The 22,343-nt window shown below is 40.0% G+C and overlaps 1 protein-coding gene across 1 annotated transcript in view; it reads right to left on the bottom strand.

Moving 5' to 3' along the window:
• The window catches only part of TMPRSS15 (transmembrane serine protease 15), a 508,008-nt gene that overhangs the window by 176,398 nt on the left and 309,267 nt on the right, over nucleotides 1-22,343 (bottom strand). Inside the window, exons 18-19 of the mRNA XM_044285898.1 lie at nucleotides 15,729-15,839; nucleotides 14,742-14,868 (exon numbers count right to left, since the gene is read on the bottom strand). Coding sequence (XP_044141833.1) covers nucleotides 14,742-14,868; nucleotides 15,729-15,839 — 238 coding nt within the window. The remainder of the gene's footprint in view (nucleotides 1-14,741; nucleotides 14,869-15,728; nucleotides 15,840-22,343) is intronic.

Consider the following 22,343-nt stretch of genomic DNA (forward strand, 5'->3'; position numbering starts at 1 on the left):
AATTCCCCATACTTGACCCAATTGAGCATCTGTGGGACCACCTTGTTTATCCTGGGCTTGTGTACAGCTACATTAGAGTATTACCTACTCACACAGCGGCAGCAACAAGACACTACAAGATAACACAAATCCCTAGAGAAAGAGGGCACTGTCTGGCATACCTCTGTACCCAGAAGTCATCTTAGCCAACCGATGCTTCTATGATAATAAACTGGATAGTCTGTTAACCTACCCAATTTTTTATAACATAGGCCGTTTGAGGTGCTGTATGCTACACCTAGCTACATGTAAGTCTTTCAGTCTACTGTGTTGTGTGTTACTTGTGCAGGAGGTGGGGGGACTAGGAGCCCATCTTGCTTAGCAGCCCACCGGGGGATTCACCTGCTCCCCTGTGGGCCAGTCCGAGCCTGTTATTGAGTCAGTCCTAGCCCGTCTAGCTGCTGTCCATGCTTCACACAATACATGAAAGTGGACTTTCACAGAGACGAGCTGGCAATTCGTATTATACCATCTATAGGGTGTATGGTTTTTCTATAGTTATTACCTACTGCAGCCATATAACCAGCATTCATTTTCTTCACATCGTCTACCAACTGGCTTGTTAGAGAACTATATTCTGGATTTATTATTAACATTTATTATTATTTAATACCATAATCATTTTATTTTGCAGCGTTTTTATCATTTGCTTTATTAATGTTATTTGTGGCATTGGGACATAATAAAATGTATATTTATTATATGTCTTGACAGCCAACTATTTTTATCTAGGTTTTTGTATTATTAATAATGATTCTGTCAACCCTCATAAATAATGACATTATTTTTGTTTATTTATTTTAGAGATATTCATTTGATTAATATATGTATGTGTGTGTCTGTCCGGTACCGAAATAAATTGTAATTGAAATTTGCATTGTGATATCAATCAATGTAAAATTCATCCTCAATACAATGGATTAGCTATAAAATGTTGGAACCAAGTATTCTGTTTGTTTATTTGCAAAGGCTGTTAAAAGGCCATTATAATGTTCATGTTGTTCAAGCATTCATTGTCTAGACTCCAAGGTCTATCAGGCTAATTATCCAGGCTTCCTTTGTGATGAGGAGCTCAACTATTCATAAGGAATGTATGGTACTTATGTATTCAGGAACCAGTTTATTAATGCTCCCAGTAACTATTATTCTGAAAATAAGTTAAGCATCTGCATTCACTGTTCTAGGAATTCGTGAGAAGGTGCTTCAATGCCCTCATCCTCCATGGTAAACACAAACTATAGCATTCAATGACCTACTGAGCCTGTATTCCTAGTGAAAGAAATCAATAGCACATTCAACAACTGAAAGTGCCATTCAGTCTACTGTACAAATTTCTTCTGTGCAGTGCAAATTACCATTTGTCAGGAGGTGGCCATGTCCTTTCTGATTTAGGGCCTGATGAAAGACCAATCCAGTTCCCAAAAAGTTTGAACTCTGCGGGAAATGTATTTGTGGATAGTTCAGAACAAGAATGTTAAAATTCCAAAACTTTTCTCATGTCTTCACATTTTTATACCTCACTAGCTGAAGGACGCGGCTTCGCTCGGGTATATTTAATCTATTTAATTTAATGTTTGTGTTTGTCGTTAGAAGATATCAACACTATCCACTATAACAGTGACATCTACAGCACCCCACCCCCAAAACAGTGACGTCCAAAGCCCCCCACTCCTTAACACTGACCCCCCACAGTGCCCAGTGCCTTAAAATTGGACCTCCACAGCAGCCCACCCCCTTAACTTTGACCTTTACAGCAGCCTTCCCCTTTAACAGTGACTTTTACAGCATACCACCGGCCTTTACTGGATCGGGGGTTTGTCCTTTTGAACAGCTCACTCTAAGACAGCAGCACTATACTGTGTGAGCTGCAGCTGACAGAAGTAGATTTTTACCTTCATGTATTCAATCCCTGTCGGCTGAGGAGTGGGAGGGGGCGTGGCCCAACCAGATCGGAGTGTGGTTTAGCGGGACCTAGAAGTCGATTTTCAACTTCATTTTTTCAATCTCAGTTGGCTGAGGAGGGGGCGTGGCCTACCCAGCTCAGGGGCATGTCCTTTTGAACAGCTCACTCTAAGACAGGAGCACTGTGCTGTCTGAGTGTAAGCTGCAGAGAGAAAGTCCTCCCACCCCTGCAGTTGACAGAAGTTGATTTTTACCTTCATTTTTTCAATCCCCGTTGGCTCAGGAGTGAGAGGGGCGTGGCTTAACCAGATCAGGGGCATGGTTTAGCAATACCTGGGGGTGGGGTTTTAAGTCTTTTGAGGATGAACATATTGTGGCAGGGGACGTGTCTGAGCTCCTTTCTACAAGAGTGACGCCCCTCTGGGCACCTTACTGGCTCATTTGCATACCAAATAAACTGGATTTTCAGAGGATAAAAACATCTATTGCTGGTACAAAGGCACATCTTAAAATAAGGTACTAAGTGCTATTAGGCCATGGCTTTACTTCAATCGCGGTTATCCTAGTGACAGATTTCCTTTAAAGCTCATCTACAGCAGTAAAGATAAATGGCTGGGTTGTTATGGAAACCTGAAGTAAAACTGTATGTGGAGGCTGAAGGACCTGAGAGCTTCTATTGGCTGATAAGGGTCATGTGACCAAGCTTCTATTGGCTAATGCATTTTTTAGGAATATCTCAGGAACGGTACGTCCTAGAAAGCTGAGACCTGTTCTAAAACCTTCCCGGACACCTGATGTACCCGTGTGCCAAATTTCGTGATTGTAAATGCGATGGTGCGGATTCCTTTTGCAGACTTACACAAACACACACACAAACATGCACTCAGATTTATATATTACATTGGTACCAAGATATCATTCCAAGGGTTAAGCTGATGTATTATTATTGGGAAACCATACAGTGTGCCAGTCGGTAACCAGTGCACCATGTGCCAAGATCATGCTGGTCGGTCATACGGTAGTGTTGCTATGTGTTACTTAATTGTTTGTATACTAATGCCAGAAGCCTGACTAATAAAACTGGGGAACTGGAATTAGTCATGTATGAGGAGGACTATGACATAGTAGGAAGAACTGAGACATGGCTGGATGATAGCTATGACTGGGCGGTTAACATACAGGGTTACAGTCTGTTTAATAAGGATAGCAAAAACCAGAGAGGGGGAGGCATCTGCCTTTATGTAAAGTCTTGTCTAAAGCCCACACTCTGGGAATATATAAGTGAGCAACATGAACATGTGGAGTCACTGTGGGTAGAAATACATGGAGGCACAAACAATAATAAAATACTAATAGGAGTTTATTATAAACCACCTAATATACCAGAGTCCACAGAAAATCTACTACTAAATGAGATAGACGAGGCAGCAGATCATAATGAGGTCGTTATTAGTGTTGAATGCGAATATTCGAATTACAAATATTTGTTGCGAATATTTCAAATATGGTGCTATATATTCATTTTTCTAATATTCATCATTTTTTTTACTCAAAAAATGTGACTATTACGCGATCAATACAGGCGTTGGTCAAAAAGGAATATATAGCACTATAAAATATAGTGCTTTATATTTGTTTTTTAGAATATTCGTCATTTTTTTCCATCCAAAGTCATGATTCCTCCCTGCTTAAGTTGCTTGACAAGCAACTTAAGCAGGGAGGAATCATAACTTCAGATGAAAAAAAATGACGAATATTCTAAAAAATGAATAAAAAGCACTATATTTTATAGTGCTATATATTCCTTTTTGACCCACGCCTGTATTGATCGCGTAATAGTCGCATATTACGCGATCATTACATTGCCGATTTTTCAGGTAAAAAAATATATAACGAAAAAAAATAATATAACGAATATTCATATTCACGAATATTCGCCGAATATTCTACAAAAAAAATTATGAAATATCGCAAATTCTAATATGACCCATGCTGCTCATCACTAGTTATTATGGGAAACTTCAACTACTCATAGACTGGGAAACTGAAACCTGTACATCTCATAAAGGAAACAGGTTCTTGGCAATAACCAAAGACAATTACCTTTCCCAAATGGTTCAGGAAGCAACTAGAGGGACAGCCATACTGGACTTAGTATTAACCAATAGGCCTGACAGAACAGACGTGCAGGTTGGGGGACACCTGAGAAATAATGAACATAAAGTAATAACCTTTCAATTATCATTCAAAAGAGTGTTCCTTCAGGGAGGAGCAAAAATACTAAACTTCAAAAAAGCTAAATTTGGCCAACTGAGAGAGGCCATAGGCCTAACTAACTGGTACAAAGTCCTCATAATAAAAATACAATATTTTTTAAAGCACCCTAAAATTTAATTGTGCACCTACCTTATGGCAATAGAAGGTTAAGGAACAAGAAAAAAAAACTATGTGGATAAATAGAACTGTAAAGAAAGCAATAAATGACAAAAAGATAGCATTTAAATCACTAAAATAAGAGGGTAGTGAGGAAGCACTGAAAAACTATAAGGAAAAAGAGAATATGTAAAAAACAAATAAAAGCAGCCAAACTAGAGACTAAAGAGAGATTAAATGCCAAAGAGAGCAAAACTAACCCTAAAATGTTCTACAATTATATAAATGGTAAAAAGTATAAATCTGAAGGTTTCAGACCTCTACAGAGTAATGAGGGGGGAGTTGCAGACAACAATGAGGAGAAAGCAAAGCTATTAAATATTTTTTTCTCCACTGTAATCACTGAGGAAAATAAAATGTCAGATGAAATGCTGAATGTAAAAGTAAATGGCCCATTAAAAGTGCCATGTCTGACCCAGGAAGAAGTACAGCGGCGTCTTAAAAATATTAAAATAGACAAATAGAACTATGTAATGTCATAGCCAGACCATTATTTCTGATATTTAAGGACTCTACACTGACATAGACAGTTCCACAAGATTGGCGCATAGCAAATGTGGTGCCAATATTCAAAAAGGGTCCAAAAACAGAGCTCAGAAACTATAGGCCGGTAAGTTTACCATTCGTCGTGGGTAAACTGAAGGTTTTCTAAGAGATGCTATCTTGGAGAACCTCAATGTAAATAAGCAAATAACGCCATATCAGCATGGCTTCATGAGGGATCGGTCATGTCAAACTAATTTAATCAGTTTAAATGAGGAGGTAAGTTCTAGACTTGACAGCGGCGAATCAATGGATGTCGTATATCTGGACTTCTCCAAAGCATTTGACACTGTACCGTATTAAAGGTTAGTATATGAAATGAGAATGCTCAGACTGGGAGAAAATATCTGTATTTTGGTAAGTAACTGGCTCAGTGATAGAAAGAGAGTTTGGTTATTAACGGTACATACTCAGATTGGGTCACTGTCACTAGTGGGGTACCTCAGGGGTGAGGATTGGGCCCTATTCTCTTCAATATATTTATTGATGATCTTGTAGAAGGCTTGCATAGTAAAATAAAAAAAAATTGCAGCCGACACTAAACTGTGTAAAGTAATTAACATGGAAAAGGACAATATACTGCTACAGATGGATCTGGATAGACTGGAGGCTTGGGCAGAGAAGTGGCAGATAAGGTTTAACACTGACAAATGTAAGGTTATGCACATGGGAAGGAATAATTCAAGTTAAAGTGGGTTCACACTAGCGTTATGGAGTCCATTATGGCTTTCCGTTATAACAGGGTTATAACGGAACATAACGGAATCCATAGGATGGAATGCAAAATGGAAGCCTTTAAGAGGCATTACGTTTTGCTCCGTCCTAATAGAAGTATATGGAAAAACATAATGGATCCGTCTGGGTCCCATTATGCAAGACGGAAAACAAAGTCCTGTCGACAGAATGCCTTTTAAAGGCGTCCGTTTAGCATTCTGTCAAAATGCAAGTCTATGGGCAGCAAAACAGATCCGCCCTTCTGTCTTATGTATTCCGTTATGTTCCGTTATAACCCTCTTATAACTGAAAGCCATGACGGACTCCATAACGCTCGTGTGAACCCACCCTTACCAGTATACACTAAATGGTAAAACACTGGGTAACACTGACATGGAAAAGGACCTAGGAATTTTGGTGAACAGCAAACTAAGCTGTACAAACCAAACTAAGCTGTACAAACCAAGGCCAATAAGATAATGGGTTTGAATCAAAAGGGGCATAGATACCCGTGATGAGAACATAGTCCTGCTACTTTACAAATCACTAGTCAGACCACACATGGAGGACTGTGTACAGTTCTAGTCTCCTGTGAACAAGGCAGACATAGCAGAGCTGGAGAGGGTTCAGAGGAGGGCAACTAAAGTAATAACTGGAATGGGTGGACTACAGTACCCTGAAAGATTATCAAAATTAGGGTTATTCACTTTAGAAAAAATACGACTGATGGGCGATCTAATAACTATGTATAAATATATCAGGGGTCAGTACAGAGATCTATCCCATCCTATCTATATATACACTCACCTAAAGAATTATCAGGAACACCTGTTCTATTTCTCATTAATGCGATTATCTAGTCAACTAATCACATGGCAGTTGCTTCAATGCATGTAGGGTTGTGGTCCTGGTCAAGACAATCTCCTGAACTCCAAACTGAATGTCAGAATGGGAAAGAAAGGGGATTTAAGCAATTTTGAGCGTGGCATGGTTGTTGGTGTCAGACGGGCCGGTCTGAGTATTTCACAATTTGCTCAGTTACTGGGATTTTCACGCACATCCATTTCTAGGGTTTACAAAGAATGGTGTGAAAAGGGAAAAACATCCAGTATGCGGCAGTCCTGTGGGCGAAAATGCCTTGTTGATGCTAGAGGTCAGAGGAGAATGGGCCGACTGATTCAAGCTGATAGAAGAGCAACGCTGACTGAAATAACCACTCGTTACAACCGAGGTATGCAGCAAAGCATTTGTGAAGCCACAACACGCACAACCTTGAGGCAGATGGGCTACAACAGCAGAAGACCCCACCGGGTACCACTCATCTCCACTACAAATAGGAAAAAGAGGCTACAATTTGCACAAGCTCACCTAAATTGGACTGTTGAAGACTGTAAAAATGTTGCCTGGTCTGATGAGTCTCGATTTTTGTTGAGACATTCAAATGGTAGAGTCCGAATTTGGCGTAAACAGAATGAGGACATGTATCCATCGTGCCTTGTTACCACTGTGGGCCCCTTAGTGCCAATTGGCCATCGTTTAAATGCCACGGGCTACCTGAACATTGTTTCTGACCATGTCCATCCCTTCATGACCACCATGTACCCATCCTCTGATGGCTACTTCCAGCAGGATAATGCACCATGTCACAAAGCTCGAATCTTTTCAAATTGGTTTCTTGAACATGACAATGAGTTCACTGTAATAAAATGGCCCCCACAGTCACCAGATATCAACCCAATAGAGCATCTTTGAGATGTGGTGGAACGGGAGCTTCGTGCCCTGGATGTGCATCCCTCAAACTCTCCATCAACTGCAAGATGCTATCCTATCAATATGGGCCAACATTTCTAAAGAATGCTATTAGCACCTTGTTGAATCAATGCCACGTAGAACTAAGACAGTTCTGAAGGCAAAAGGGGGTCCAACACCGTATTAGTATGGTGTTCCTAATAATTCTTTAGGTGAGTGTATATATCCTTATCCCCAGGACTGTGACTGTGACAAGGGGCAGTAGAAACAAAGAAAAAAGGAAGTTAATCCAATCCTCCAGGGGTCGTGGGGATCCCCAAAGGGATAGAGGTTAGGGGGGCGCCAACAGTGTTGGGATGTAGTGATACAGGAAGAGGGAAAAAAAGGGAGACAGGGAAGGCTGCTCAAAAACGTGTTTGATAGAAGTCTGAACACTAAAAGAACAATCGTTACAGAAAAGTGGGGAGAGAGAGATGTCTCAGCCCACCAAAAAAGACAGAAGGAGAGTACCACTCCCAGAAAATTCAGAATGGTACTACACGTGTTAGCTTTGTAGGGTGGTAGAGTAATTGGTGGATTGTGTAAGCAGTAATCCACAGGTAGAAACATACAACAATAGTGGTATTGAGGTGAGGAGTATTATTCCCTCAATATTAGTGAAAGTGAAAATAAAGGTACTATATATCCTAGGTGGGTAATTAAGTACTCTTTGGATGAAGGAAAAAAGACAGATCCGTAATTGATGAAATATATTGTGGATGAAGTAACATAAAAACAGCAATAAATATAGGTGCACTCACTTCACTGGGAGGTAGTCATCAAGATAAGCACATAACACCTGTGACGTAGAACCCCCCCCCCCCCCCCCCGGCCAAGATCACGTGTAGAATCATTGCACCTTCTTGCCCAAAAATAGAGAGTTTGCGGGAACAACAAATATTCCTTAGGAACACTATGACCGACTATAGAGTAGGATCCTATATGTGTAAGAAATCAAGATGCAAATGCTGTGCAATGATCTTTGACAATATTAAAGAAGTGACCCTCCCTACCTTCAAAGGCCCCATCCCCTTGAGACACAAAATGAATTGTAACACCTCCAACGTGATTTATCTGTTACAGTGCTCCTGTGATATATACTATGTGGGACGGACCACCCAAACGTTACGCGAATGCATGAATGAGCATAGATCCAATATCAATCGCCATTTTTCTATTCACCACGAGGAGGACCCCATCTCGTTGAATGTAACTCCCCTCCTTCTGTCTTTTTTTGTGGGCTAAGACATCATCTCTCTCTCCCCACTTTTCTGTAACGACTGTGACAAGAGGACATCCTCTGTGGAGGAAAGAAGGTTCTTACACAAACATAGAAGAGGATTGTTTACGGTAAGAGCAGTGAGACTATGGAACTCTCTGCCTGAGGAGGTGGTGATGGTGAGTACAATAAACAGTTCAAGAGAGGCCTGGATGTATTTCTGGAGCGTAATAATATTACAGGCTATAGCTACTAGAGAGGGGTCGTTGATCCAGGGAGTTATTCTGATTGCCTGATTGGAGTCGGGAAGGAATGTTTTTCCTCTTAAGTGGGGAAAATTGGCTTCTATCTCATTGTTGTTGTTTTTTTGCATGTAAGGCTAAGTTCATTCTTGAGCTATTTGGTCATTTTTGGCCCCGTAACCACCCAAATAAGTGAAGTGTGCAGTGATTCTAAGAGGAACGCCTGTCATCTGTATGTCATACTGACAGTAATATTTCACTACCAAAGCAGACTCCCTATGCGTGTTACTGCAAGGCACAGTGTTCTACACCACTATACAGGCTCTCTGCAGCTAGGAAATAGTTTTTTTTAACGCGATTAATAATAAATGAATAAATTTGGATCAAATTCGGGGAGCGGCTGAATCTAATTTTTGAGAAATTTGTTCATCTCTAAATATAATAGCCTTGTATGTACAGTATTTTTTCATAGTTTGTGCCAGTGGGGCATTAGAACGTTCAACATAGACTATGACTGATTTTCAATCAATAATGCAGAAACTCTGCAAGCAGGGCTTTGGTAATGTGAAAGAATGTTTATCATTGTGAATTAAGAACATGCAGGTGCAGGCAATAGTCACTCAAAGAAGCTGGTGAAGAGGCACAGACACCTTTCATTAATTCATCCCTACTTCTAAATTCATAGAAATATATGGATCTTTCTCTCTCTAGACAGTGGAAAAAGAAATGTATGTTACATTACATACCATATATACCATTATATATACCATTGGGTCTTCATGTGCAGTGACCCAGAAGGTCACTGCTAAAGGGTTAAAGTCAGAAAGGAGCATTGCTAAATGTTAATGTATGTATCCCTAATGGTTGTTTATGGCAGTCTTAGTCCAGTTCCTAGGGTGGTGGGCTGGTCCCACATCTTGGGTTAGAGAGTTCTAAGTAAGCTGAGCTAGAGGCGTGATTTGCTTTTGTGCACTGCTGCAATGACCCTAAGGAGAAGACTATTCCATAGAACCTTAATTCCTGAGACAGAAAAGGTGCTAGAGAAAATGCTACCCCTTAGAGAAAGAAAGCCTAAAATTTATGCAAAGGGTTTAGAATCACAAAAATCATGCTCGGGCTAAGTTAATAAAGATCTGTTAGCAACAGACTCCATCATCATCTGCCAGTCTCTACACCTTCCATTTTGCCTTGAACTCTTCCAATCACCCACCAAAGACAGCCTAACCACCATAAGACTCCAGAAGTCCATGATGTGCCAAAGGAAGAAAGGGTGCACCTTTTACTCACTGCACATCCCAGGTAGATTGAGAGGGATTAGCCACTGTGAGGACTACCATCACCCTAATCTGCCACTGCCACCTCTGCCATACTCTCCAACCCGAACAAGGCACCATTCTACCCCTGCAGCTCCGTGCACATATAAGGGACTATTTTCTATGTAATGGAAGAAGAGGTTAACTAGAGCTAATTGCAGTGTATCTTGGGAGATGCAGGTGCTTGATTAGCTGTTGTCCACCCACAGAGAGCAAAGCAAGTCTTCCAAATATGTGAGTACAAACAGATTTAGGTTTTTCAGGATAAGCTTTTAAGTGGTTAATGTCCTAAACTCCCCAGCTAATGGCTAGCTACCCATGGCACTTAAGGTAACTTCCCCTGAAGGAAGGTGCCTGGGCAATAAGTTCTAGTTTGCTAGTGTCCTGCAAAGTTATGCTGCCCACAATGGGCATCGCAGTGCGCATGCTCCAGCCCGGCGAGGCAGTGCACAGTCGCGGGATCTCGGCCGGACCTTAGGATGACGCAAGGGAATAGGAGGGCGGGCATATGCAGAGGCCTGGATGGGGAAACAATGAAAAAAGGCAGAGCAGCCTGGGCACCAACACAGTAAACACCGCCCCTGCAAGTGTAAAGACAAAGACAAAGGTACCATAACATTCATGTATAGGTGTGCTATAGGGCAATGTAAGCACTGTATATGGCCATATGGAGGTGACAGACTCCCTTTAATATATATATATATATATTAAATGTCCTTTAATTGTCTTATTTCATAGTCGGGTTAGAATATACCATTGGATCTGAGTTTTCACAATCTCATTGATTCTCATTACGATAATTCCCATTACCAAAATTCTCATTACAAAAGTTTGCATTACAAAAATTCGCAATTAACACTACTCCTAACGAATATTCAAACTTGCAAATATTCGACGAATATTCTACAAAATATTCGTGAAATATTGCGAATTCAAATATGACACCTGCCGCTCATCACTATAGAATTAAATGTGGTCCCACTTAAAGAAACTTAGAAAGAAAATTCATATTTGGAAAAGATTATCATTATCAATGATGGGACGAATTAATTTGATAAAGATGGTTTTTCTCATCAAGATATTGTAGGTTTTGCAAAATGCCCCAATTTGGTTAACAAATAATGTATTTAAGATGGTGGATAGGTTAATGGGGAATTTATTCACTATCTAAGAGGAACATCTAGGGAAAAAAAATGTAATGTTACAGCTTCTTATTAAAGAGGGGGTCTCTCTCTTCCAAATTGGTATCTATATTTTTTGGTAGCACAATTTAAACACATGAAGGTGAGTGAAGAAAGCCCTTTGTTAAGATGAACAGGGAGTTTAAGGGTAATCAGGTTAGTTTGTTGGAAGTATTAGAATCAGGTACTATGGGGAATTCAAGCACTGATAATCGAATATTGAATTTAATGGATTACACTTGGAGAGAAATAAAAAAAATAATGAGCATAAAAGGATATTTAAACGCAGATATGGAATAACATTAATTTATGTGAGATTCAGAAAATTAAGCAGTATGTAAATTGGGACACTAGAGGTGTTAGTTTGCTTTGTCACATTTTTGAGGGGGATAAATTGAAAGATTTTGAAAGTTTTATTAAGGAATTTGGGATTTCACTGAATGATTGTTTTAAATATTTGCAAATAAGGGATGCAATTAGTTCATCAGCAAATGTGGAGAAATATAAAAGAGCCCCTTCGGAAAACGTTATTCAGTTTCTCAGGGATGGAAAGGTTAAAGGTAATATTTCAAGTAGATATAAGATGTTAATGAAATTCATACAAATAGAGAGAAAAATACCAGCTAAAAAAAATGGTTAAAACATATTGATGGTTTGTCAGATGAGAAATGGGAAGACGTTTTGAGTAGTGGACCATTGGTCTCAGTAAGGGCCTCACACAGGGTTTCTCAGTTTTTCCATATTCATAGGCTACATCGCACACCTTTTATCCTAAAAAAAAAATTGGTTTAAGATCTACAGATGAATGTCCAAGATGTGGTGAAGAACGGGGAGGTCTAATACATTTAATCTGGAGATACCCTAAGTTATTTAGGTATTGGTCTGAAATAGCACATTATTGATAGAATTTTAGGAGTACAGATATACAATGATCCTGTTGTTTGTATTCTGGGGGGTACAATTCATTTGAAACTTCGAAAGTTGGTAAAACAGGCACTTTGTAAGTCGCTTTTTTCAAAAAATATATTAAAAAAGATCTGTTAATAATATGATTAAAATGGAAAAGATAATTTATGATAAAAGGGGATGGAAGGATTGTCTTAAACAAATATGGAATCAATGGTTTAATGGTATATTAGTGTTTTTTGTTTTGTCTCCCCTCTCTCTCTCCATGAGTTGTGGGTGGGTTGGGTTTTGGGATGTTAAAAATATGTATTTAAATTGTGGAGTTGTTTTTGATTTTTATAATGTATTTGAAAATGTATAAATAAACAAAAAAAATAAATAAAATATATATATATATATATTGCCACTAATACATGTAAAAAAGACTCTAGAACATATAACTGCACCGCTGAATGGCAAATAGGCCCTTATTTTTTTCCACTTATACACGCCCCAAAAAGCTTTAGAACATATAACTGCACTGCTGAACGGCAAAATATATAATTTTTTGCCACTAATAAATGCCAAAAAGGGCTATAGAACAGATAACTGCACCGCTGAAAGGCAAATAATATATATTTTTGTGCCACTAATACACGCCAAAAAGGGCTGTAATTTTTTCACTTCACCGCACAACGGCAAATAAACCCTTTTTTAGTCCACTAATACAAGCCAAAATATGATTCTGAACATATAACCACACAAGGACAACTAAGACGTAGAAATATTTCCTTGTAATAAACTCATCATGGACAATGGGGGCATATCCTAGCATCGTCTTATAGGTGCGGGTCCAACCACTGGGACCCGCACCTATATCGAGAGCGGAGCCCTGCAAGCCGGTGGCTGGAGGACTCCAAGTCAGCTCCCCATAAAAGTTAATGGGAGCGTACCGCGCATGCACGGCCCCATCTCCTATTCATTTCTATGGGGCCGACGGAAATAGCTGAGCCAGCTATTTTTGCCGGCCCAATAGAAAATGAATGCGCAGCGCACCCTACTTCACTTGCGGGGCCCCGTTCTCGATATAAGTGTGGGTGCCAATGGTAGGACCCGCACCTATAAGACAATGGGGCATATCCTAGTGATATGCCCCCATTGTCCATGATGAGACAACCCCTTTAATGGCTGTATGAAACAGCACTTGCACCCCAATAACAAAACGGTTTGCTGTAATTACAAAGCTGTATAATGGCAATTTGGATCCCCAGTCAGTGCAGCAAGGTGTAATATGATTATTCCTATTACCCAGGCTGTAAACACCCCTACTGAACCCTGTTCTGCTTTAATACTGTGGAATGATTCCTCCCTATCCTTTACCTGAACTTCTATACAGCAAAATAAAAGTTTTAAAGTTTTTTATACAACTGTCCCCAGCGCCTGCTGACATCTCTCCCTGCACTAAGTACACTGGAAAATGGCTGAATCTAAAGGCTATTTATAGCGCTGTGACATCATAGGGCTGGCTGCTGATTGGCTCCATGCATGGCATTGTGGGTGATCCCTCGTTCCCAGAGTTCCTTGCTCCATGTCCTAACATGTGCAGCAGCCATTTTAGGAAAAAATGTGATTCGTTACCACAAAGCGTGAGTAAATTCGGATTCACTCATCTCTAATTATAATTACTACTGTGAGTGGAAAGCAAGTGGCACTGTTGAATAGGAATTGCTGAATAATGCTGAGTCTGCCCATCAATCAGTAGCTAGCTAGCTGCTACTAGGACCTACAATGCACACTTGTAGGGGAGCAAGCTCTGGAAACCTGGAGCAATCACAGTCCACTGTTCCGTCTTGAACGCCATTGAAAGTCAATGGAGGACAGATCCGTTTTCTATTGTGCCAGATTGTGTCATAGAAACCATAATCATTCCCATTGACTTACATTGTGTGTCAGGACGGATCCCTTTGGCTCAGTTTTGTCAGACAGACACCAAAACGCTGCAAGCAGAGTTTTGGTGTCCGCCTCCAAAGCGGAATGGAGACAGAACAGAGGCAAACTGAGGCATTCTGAGCGGATCCTTTTCAATTCAGAATGCATTAGGGCCAAACTGATCCGTTTTGGACCGCTTGTGAGAGCCCTAAACAGATCTCACAAACGGAAAGCCAAAATGCCAGTGTGAAAGTAGCCTTAGTGCCAACACTCTGCTTAACACTGGTGGAATAAAGTTCCTGTTAAGAAGAACTTAGCACAATCCTCCAAAAAGGTCTACACAATGTCTTACTGAAGCACTGCAGAAATTACACATTATAAAACAAGCAAAGATGTACGGTGTGAAATTAGAGCAGTAATAATATGATGGACAGTGTTTTGATTGGAATAGATGTAGTTTTGTTGGACAGCTTCATACAATAAGGACATACAGTCAATGAATTGTAGACTGTACACATCAGTTAGATTTTTTGAAAGAATCTTTCCCACTTACCCTAGTCCTAGTTGATGACATATATTATTAGAAATGCCTTCAGTCCAGAGATCTGCACATGCCGTATACCAGTCAGCCTGAACCTTGATCTGAACCAGTCCACTCGAGCTACTGTTAGAAAGTTGTACTGGAAAAGAAGAACAAAAGAAGATGCCTGTCAACCAGATCCAAGCTTCATCTTATCCCTGGATAATGTACCAACGTGGATGATTGTCACTGCCGGGAACTTACCCTGCTACTCCAACATTTATAAAATCAAAATCTCTCCTCAACACCTGACAATTTTTTACTCTTTTATTCTTAGTAAATCATGAAGTTAAACACTGGGCTTGGTTGGAAGTGAAATGCTCATCTTTTTGGTTATGGTCACTCTCCTGCACTCCAATATCACACTTATTTTCGTTTCAATAATAAAACCATCTTGAGGGTTGATGTTATGATGCAATAACTCAACTCAAATGGTAACAAACCTCCTGCTCAAAATGAGAATTATTCAGACCTCCCAGAGGATGCAAAGATTTGCAATTTTTTAGTTCACACTGAAAAACAAAATCCTGTCCTTTGCAGCAATATTGGTGTTTCATAAGTAACCCAAAAATATCTTCTACCTGGAAATGATTTGCACCACAAGTAAAGCTTTTAGAAGTACTTTGATGATTGTATTTTTATATTTTGGGCGAGAAAGTCCTGCCCATGAGGATCTGAAAGGGATGGGATCTCCTGACTCTCCAATAAAAAGGATCAGGTGAGTTTCAACTTGCCTGATCCTTTGTTCTTGCAGGAAATGGGCAGATGCTAGAACTGAAGAAAATGCACCCTTTGCTGGGCTTGTATCTATTTGGTGTAGTCTGAAGGAATAGCCATTGACTTTCGGCAAGAAGCTAATCTAAACTGTACGGCCAGCTGTAGAATGACTTAATTACCTGTGTATGGAGTCCTGATGCACTTGCACCCTCTATTGATATGGCACTAAACAGAGAAACTTACCACATTTTGCCTCGTCAGATCCATCGGGACAGTCTGAATGTTGATCACAGACACTGCTGAATAAGACACACTCTCCACTGTGACACTGGAAGGAAGATGCATTACAGGCCTCTGCAAAAAGAAATTTTTCTCACATAAGCTGTTCATAAAATGCAATATGAACGGTACAGATTTTTAAAAGGCGATTAGGTGACTCCTAGAAGAGACAGAAATTCATACTGCGATTTAATACTAGCATTATTTTTAGCAAGCTTTTAAATCATTAGTAATCCGAATCTCATTGGTAAGATTCAAAGTCTTGTCAATGTCACTCATAACTCCATTATTCCTCAATGCGTGTCCTAGTTTTACCTCGCCAATTGCAGATCCAGTCTAATACTCCACAGTTAACATTATTTGGAGCCATGTAAGATCTCTTCTGTATCTAACTTGTAGCAGCTTAATTCCCCAACTTTTCTTAGATCTGCTTCTCAGCGCCAATTCAATTTCATTTCATAATAGGTGCAATTTTAAAATTTTTCCCAGAAATGATTAACACTTACAGAGCTCCACGACTCGCTTACATTTTGCTGTGTTGTGTTTTTTTTTTTTCTGGTCTTTTTTTGTTTCCATTTTGTTATGTTGAACTTCAGTCCGGAGTGAGAAGTGCAGCATAGACGCATAATTCACTTCTACCTCATTGTAGCTGAGGCTTATACGTCAAAAAAGACTGAGGGGAGCATCTGTTAAGACCGGTGTTTTCCACGCCGGTCTTAAGTCCCGCTGCGCTGTTATGAAGAGGTGCAGGCCTCTACATAAGTTTGGCGCTTCCTCAAGCAGGGCGTACAAACGATTAAACTCTACCCCCGCCCTTTTGCTGATGTAGTAAAACGGCATAGAAAATGATTAATGAGCGGGACCTGCCAGAACTCCCGCCTGCACAGGCCACGCCCCCTTTTCAGCAATTGATAAAGGAGATTCCGGAATCTCCTTTTTTAATTTCATCTACTCATATGCTACGCAAGCTATATCCTGGCTCCGGTATGGAGGAAACAACTTGAAGGGTGAGCATAGCATATATATATATATACATATATTACCACCCCTTTTCTTGTCACTTTGGAAAACTGGCGTGAAACGCAAATTTTGCCGCAAAAATGCAGTGGGACAAAATCTTTGACTTTAATACACCGCCTTTGTGGCATATATCCCTTAATAAATGTCCTCCTGAGTAACTCTTTCTTTCTTTCTTTTTTTTTTTTCTTTCTTTCTTATTCTCTTTCTTTCTTATTCTCTCTCTCTCTCTCTCTCTCTCTCTCTCTCTCTCTCTCTCTATATATATATATATATATATATACTGTATATATATATATATATATTGTATACACAGTAGCAAATATAGCATCTGGTACATACTGTACAAAAATAGCATTACTATATTACCCTATATACAGTTTTTTTTTCTTTTCATACATCATTACCGGATATAATCATCCTCCTATTGATAATCATTTCTGCTATCCGGCCACCGATGTTGATGATATATGAAGCAGAAACAATAAGCTTGACTTTTCTCAGCTACATTAACTGCAAAGGAGCTGAAACAGCACAAAAGAAAGCAAATTTTGGCTGAACAAAGTAAATGTATTTCAGAAAAGAGAGGAGGACAAATTAAGGAAATATATAGTCACGCAACACCTAATATGTCTTCTTGGAAAGAATATATCTCTGGAGGGACACATTTGTTTCAGCCTGAGCAGATTGCTACATTAAACATGCCTAAGCATGAAAAGGAGAATTACTGTACCCATCGTTCATAAATGAACTTCAAAATTGTTTAATTTCATTTTATTCTTCTGTCTCTTCCTGCACTTCCTGGAGACGCTGATAAAAATATCATAGCAAAGGAAGCTCAAAAGTAGGGATGAGCGAACTCGAACTGTATAGTTCGGGTTCGTACCGAATTTTGGGGTGTCCGTGACACGGACCCGAACCCGGACATTTTCGTAAAAGTCCGGGTTCGGGTTCGGTGTTCGTCGCTTTCTTCGCGCTTTTGTGACGCTTTCTTGGCGCTTTTTGAAAGGCTGCAAAGCAGCCAATCAACAAGCTTCATACTACTTGCCCCAAGAGGCCATCACAGCCATGCCTACTATTGGCATGGCTGTGATTGGCCAGAGCACCATGTGACCCAGCCTCTATTTAAGCTGGAGTCACATAGCGCCGCCCGTCACTCTGCTCTGATTAGCGTAGGGAGAGGTTGCGGCTGCGACAGTAGGGCGAGATTAGGCAGATTAACTCCTCCAAAGGACTTGATTAACTGATCGATCTGCAGCTGTGGACCATTGAGCTGCTGATCCTCAATTGCTCACTGTTTTTAGGCTGCACAGACCGTTTGTCAGTCTCATTTTTCTGGGGTGATCGGCGGCCATTTTGTGTCTTGTGGTGCGCCAGCACAAGCTGCGACCAAGTGCATTTAACCCTCAATGGTGTGGTTGTTTTTTGGCTAAAGCCTACATCAGGGTGAAGCTGTCACACCAAGTGCATTTAACCAGCAATAGTCTGTTCATTTTTTGGCCATATACAAAATCAGGGGCAAGCTGCGCCTGTCACCAAGTGCATTTAACCCTCAATGGTGTGGTTGTTTTTTGGCTAAAGCCTACATCAGGGTGAAGCTGTCACACCAAGTGCATTTAACCAGCAATAGTCTGTTCATTTTTTGGCCATATACAAAATCAGGGGCAAGCTGCGCCTGTCACCAAGTGCATTTAACCCTCAATGGTGTGGTTGTTTTTTGGCTAAAGCCTACATCAGGGTGAAGCTGTCACACCAAGTGCATTTAACCAGCAATAGTCTGTTCATTTTTTGGCCATATACAAAATCAGGGGCAAGCTGCGCCTGTCACCAAGTGCATTTAACCCTCAATGGTGTGGTTGTTTTTGGCTAAAGCCTACATCAGGGTGAAGCTGTCACACCAAGTGCATTTAACCAGCAATAGTCTGTTCATTTTTTGGCCATATCCCAGTCTAATTCTGTCACTAAATCCATACCGGTCACCCAGCGCCTAAATACTAGGCCTCAAATTTATATCCAGCTAAATCTGTCCCTAGTGCTGTAGCTGGGCGAGTTATTTAGTGTCCGTTCAAGCACATTTCTTGTTCTGGGTTGAAATACAATTCCCAATTTAGCAATTTCATAATTTAGTGGTTCCTGCTATATCAGAGCTATTTGAAATCTATCCCAAAAAGGGTATATAATATTGAAGGTGCACATAGGGTCATTCAGAATAACTTCACACACACCCGCTACTGTGTATTTCCAAGTCTAATTCTGTCACTAAACCCATACCTGTCACCCAGCGCCTAAATACTAGGCCTCAAATTTAAATCCCTCTAAATCTCTCGTTACCGTTGTCCTGTTGTAGCTGGGAAAGTTATTTAGTGCCCGTCAAAGCACATTTTTTGTTCTGGGTTGAAGTACAATTCCCAATTTAGCAATTTCATAATTTAGTGGTTCCTGCTATATCAGAGCTATTTGAAATCTATCCCAAAAAGGGTATATAATATTGAAGGTGCACATAGGGTCATTCAGAATAACTTCACACACACCCGCTACTGTGTATTTCCAAGTCTAATTCTGTCACTAAACCCATACCTGTCACCCAGCGCCTAAATACTAGGCCTCAAATTTAAATCCCTCTAAATCTCTCGTTACCGTTGTCCTGTTGTAGCTGGGAAAGTTATTTAGTGCCCGTCAAAGCACATTTTTTGTTCTGGGTTGAAGTACAATTCCCAATTTAGCAATTTCATAATTTAGTGGTTCCTGCTATATCAGAGCTATTTGAAATCTATCCCAAAAAGGGTATATAATATTGAAGGTGCACATAGGGTCATTCAGAATAACTTCACACACACCCGCTACTGTGTATTTCCAAGTCTAATTCTGTCACTAAACCCATACCTGTCACCCAGCGCCTAAATACTAGGCCTCAAATTTAAATCCCTCTAAATCTCTCGTTACCGTTGTCCTGTTGTAGCTGGGAAAGTTATTTAGTGCCCGTCAAAGCACATTTTTTGTTCTGGGTTGAAGTACAATTCCCAATTTAGCAATTTCATAATTTAGTGGTTCCTGCTATATCAGAGCTATTTGAAATCTATCCCAAAAAGGGTATATAATATTGAAGGTGCACATAGGGTCATTCAGAATAACTTCACACACACCCGCTACTGTGTATTTCCAAGTCTAATTCTGTCACTAAATCCATACCGGTGACCCAGCGCCTAAATACTAGGCCTCAAATTTAAATCCCTCTAAATCTCTCGTTACCGTTGTCCTGTTGTAGCTGGGAAAGTTATTTAGTGCCCGTCAAAGCACATTTTTTGTTCTGGGTTGAAGTACAATTCCCAATTTAGCAATTTCATAATTTAGTGGTTTCTGCTATATCAGAGCTATTTGAAATCTATCCCTAAAAGGGTATATAATATTGAAGGTGCACATAGGGTCATTCAGAATAACTTCACACACACCCGCTACTGTGTATTTCCAAGTCTAATTCTGTCACTAAACCCATACCTGTCACCCAGCGCCTAAATACTAGGCCTCAAATTTAAATCCCTCTAAATCTCTCGTTACCGTTGTCCTGTTGTAGCTGGGAAAGTTATTTAGTGCCCGTCAAAGCACATTTTTTGTTCTGGGTTGAAGTACAATTCCCAATTTAGCAATTTCATAATTTAGTGGTTTCTGCTATATCAGAGCTATTTGAAATCTATCCCTAAAAGGGTATATAATATTGAAGGTGCACATAGGGTCATTCAGAATAACTTCACACACACCCGCTACTGTGTATTTCCAAGTCTAATTCTGTCACTAAACCCATACCTGTCACCCAGCGCCTAAATACTAGGCCTCAAATTTAAATCCCTCTAAATCTCTCGTTACCGTTGTCCTGTTGTAGCTGGGAAAGTTATTTAGTGCCCGTCAAAGCACATTTTTTGTTCTGGGTTGAAGTACAATTCCCAATTTAGCAATTTCATAATTTAGTGGTTCCTGCTATATCAGAGCTATTTGAAATCTATCCCAAAAAGGGTATATAATATTGAAGGTGCACATAGGGTCATTCAGAATAACTTCACACACACCCGCTACTGTGTATTTCCAAGTCTAATTCTGTCACTAAACCCATACCTGTCACCCAGCGCCTAAATACTAGGCCTCAAATTTAAATCCCTCTAAATCTCTCGTTACCGTTGTCCTGTTGTAGCTGGGAAAGTTATTTAGTGCCCGTCAAAGCACATTTTTTGTTCTGGGTTGAAGTACAATTCCCAATTTAGCAATTTCATAATTTAGTGGTTCCTGCTATATCAGAGCTATTTGAAATCTATCCCAAAAAGGGTATATAATATTGAAGGTGCACATAGGGTCATTCAGAATAACTTCACACACACCCGCTACTGTGTATTTCCAAGTCTAATTCTGTCACTAAATCCATACCGGTGACCCAGCGCCTAAATACTAGGCCTCAAATTTAATTCCCTCTAAATCTCTCGTTACCCACCGCTGTACTGTTGTTGCTGGGCAAGATATTTAGTGTCCGTCAAAGCACATTTTTTGTTCTGGGTTGAAGTACAATTCCCAATTTAGCAATTTCATAATTTAGTGGTTTCTGCTATATCAGAGCTATTTGAAATCTATCCATAAAAGGGTATATAATATTGAAGGTGCACATAGGGTCATTCAGAATAACTTCACACACACCCGCTACTGTGTATTTCCAAGTCTAATTCTGTCACTAAACCCATACCTGTCACCCAGCGCCTAAATACTAGGCCTCAAATTTAAATCCCTCTAAATCTCTCGTTACCGTTGTCCTGTTGTAGCTGGGAAAGTTATTTAGTGCCCGTCAAAGCACATTTTTTGTTCTGGGTTGAAGTACAATTCCCAATTTAGCAATTTCATAATTTAGTGGTTCCTGCTATATCAGAGCTATTTGAAATCTATCCCAAAAAGGGTATATAATATTGAAGGTGCACATAGGGTCATTCAGAATAACTTCACACACACCCGCTACTGTGTATTTCCAAGTCTAATTCTGTCACTAAATCCATACCGGTGACCCAGCGCCTAAATACTAGGCCTCAAATTTAATTCCCTCTAAATCTCTCGTTACCCACCGCTGTACTGTTGTTGCTGGGCAAGATATTTAGTGTCCGTCAAAGCACATTTTTTGTTCTGGGTTGAAGTACAATTCCCAATTTAGCAATTTCATAATTTAGTGGTTTCTGCTATATCAGAGCTATTTGAAATCTATCCCTAAAAGGGTATATAATATTCAAGGTGCACATAGGGTCATTCAGAATAACTTCACACACACCCGCTACTGTGTATTTCCAAGTCTAATTCTGTCACTAAACCCATACCTGTCACCCAGCGCCTAAATACTAGGCCTCAAATTTAAATCCCTCTAAATCTCTCGTTACCGTTGTCCTGTTGTAGCTGGGAAAGTTATTTAGTGCCCGTCAAAGCACATTTTTTGTTCTGGGTTGAAGTACAATTCCCAATTTAGCAATTTCATAATTTAGTGGTTCCTGCTATATCAGAGCTATTTGAAATCTATCCCAAAAAGGGTATATAATATTGAAG

The sequence above is a fragment of the Bufo gargarizans genome, chromosome 3 (genome assembly GCF_014858855.1).
Source record: "Bufo gargarizans isolate SCDJY-AF-19 chromosome 3, ASM1485885v1, whole genome shotgun sequence".
In the NCBI taxonomy this organism is placed as follows: domain Eukaryota; kingdom Metazoa; phylum Chordata; class Amphibia; order Anura; family Bufonidae; genus Bufo; species Bufo gargarizans.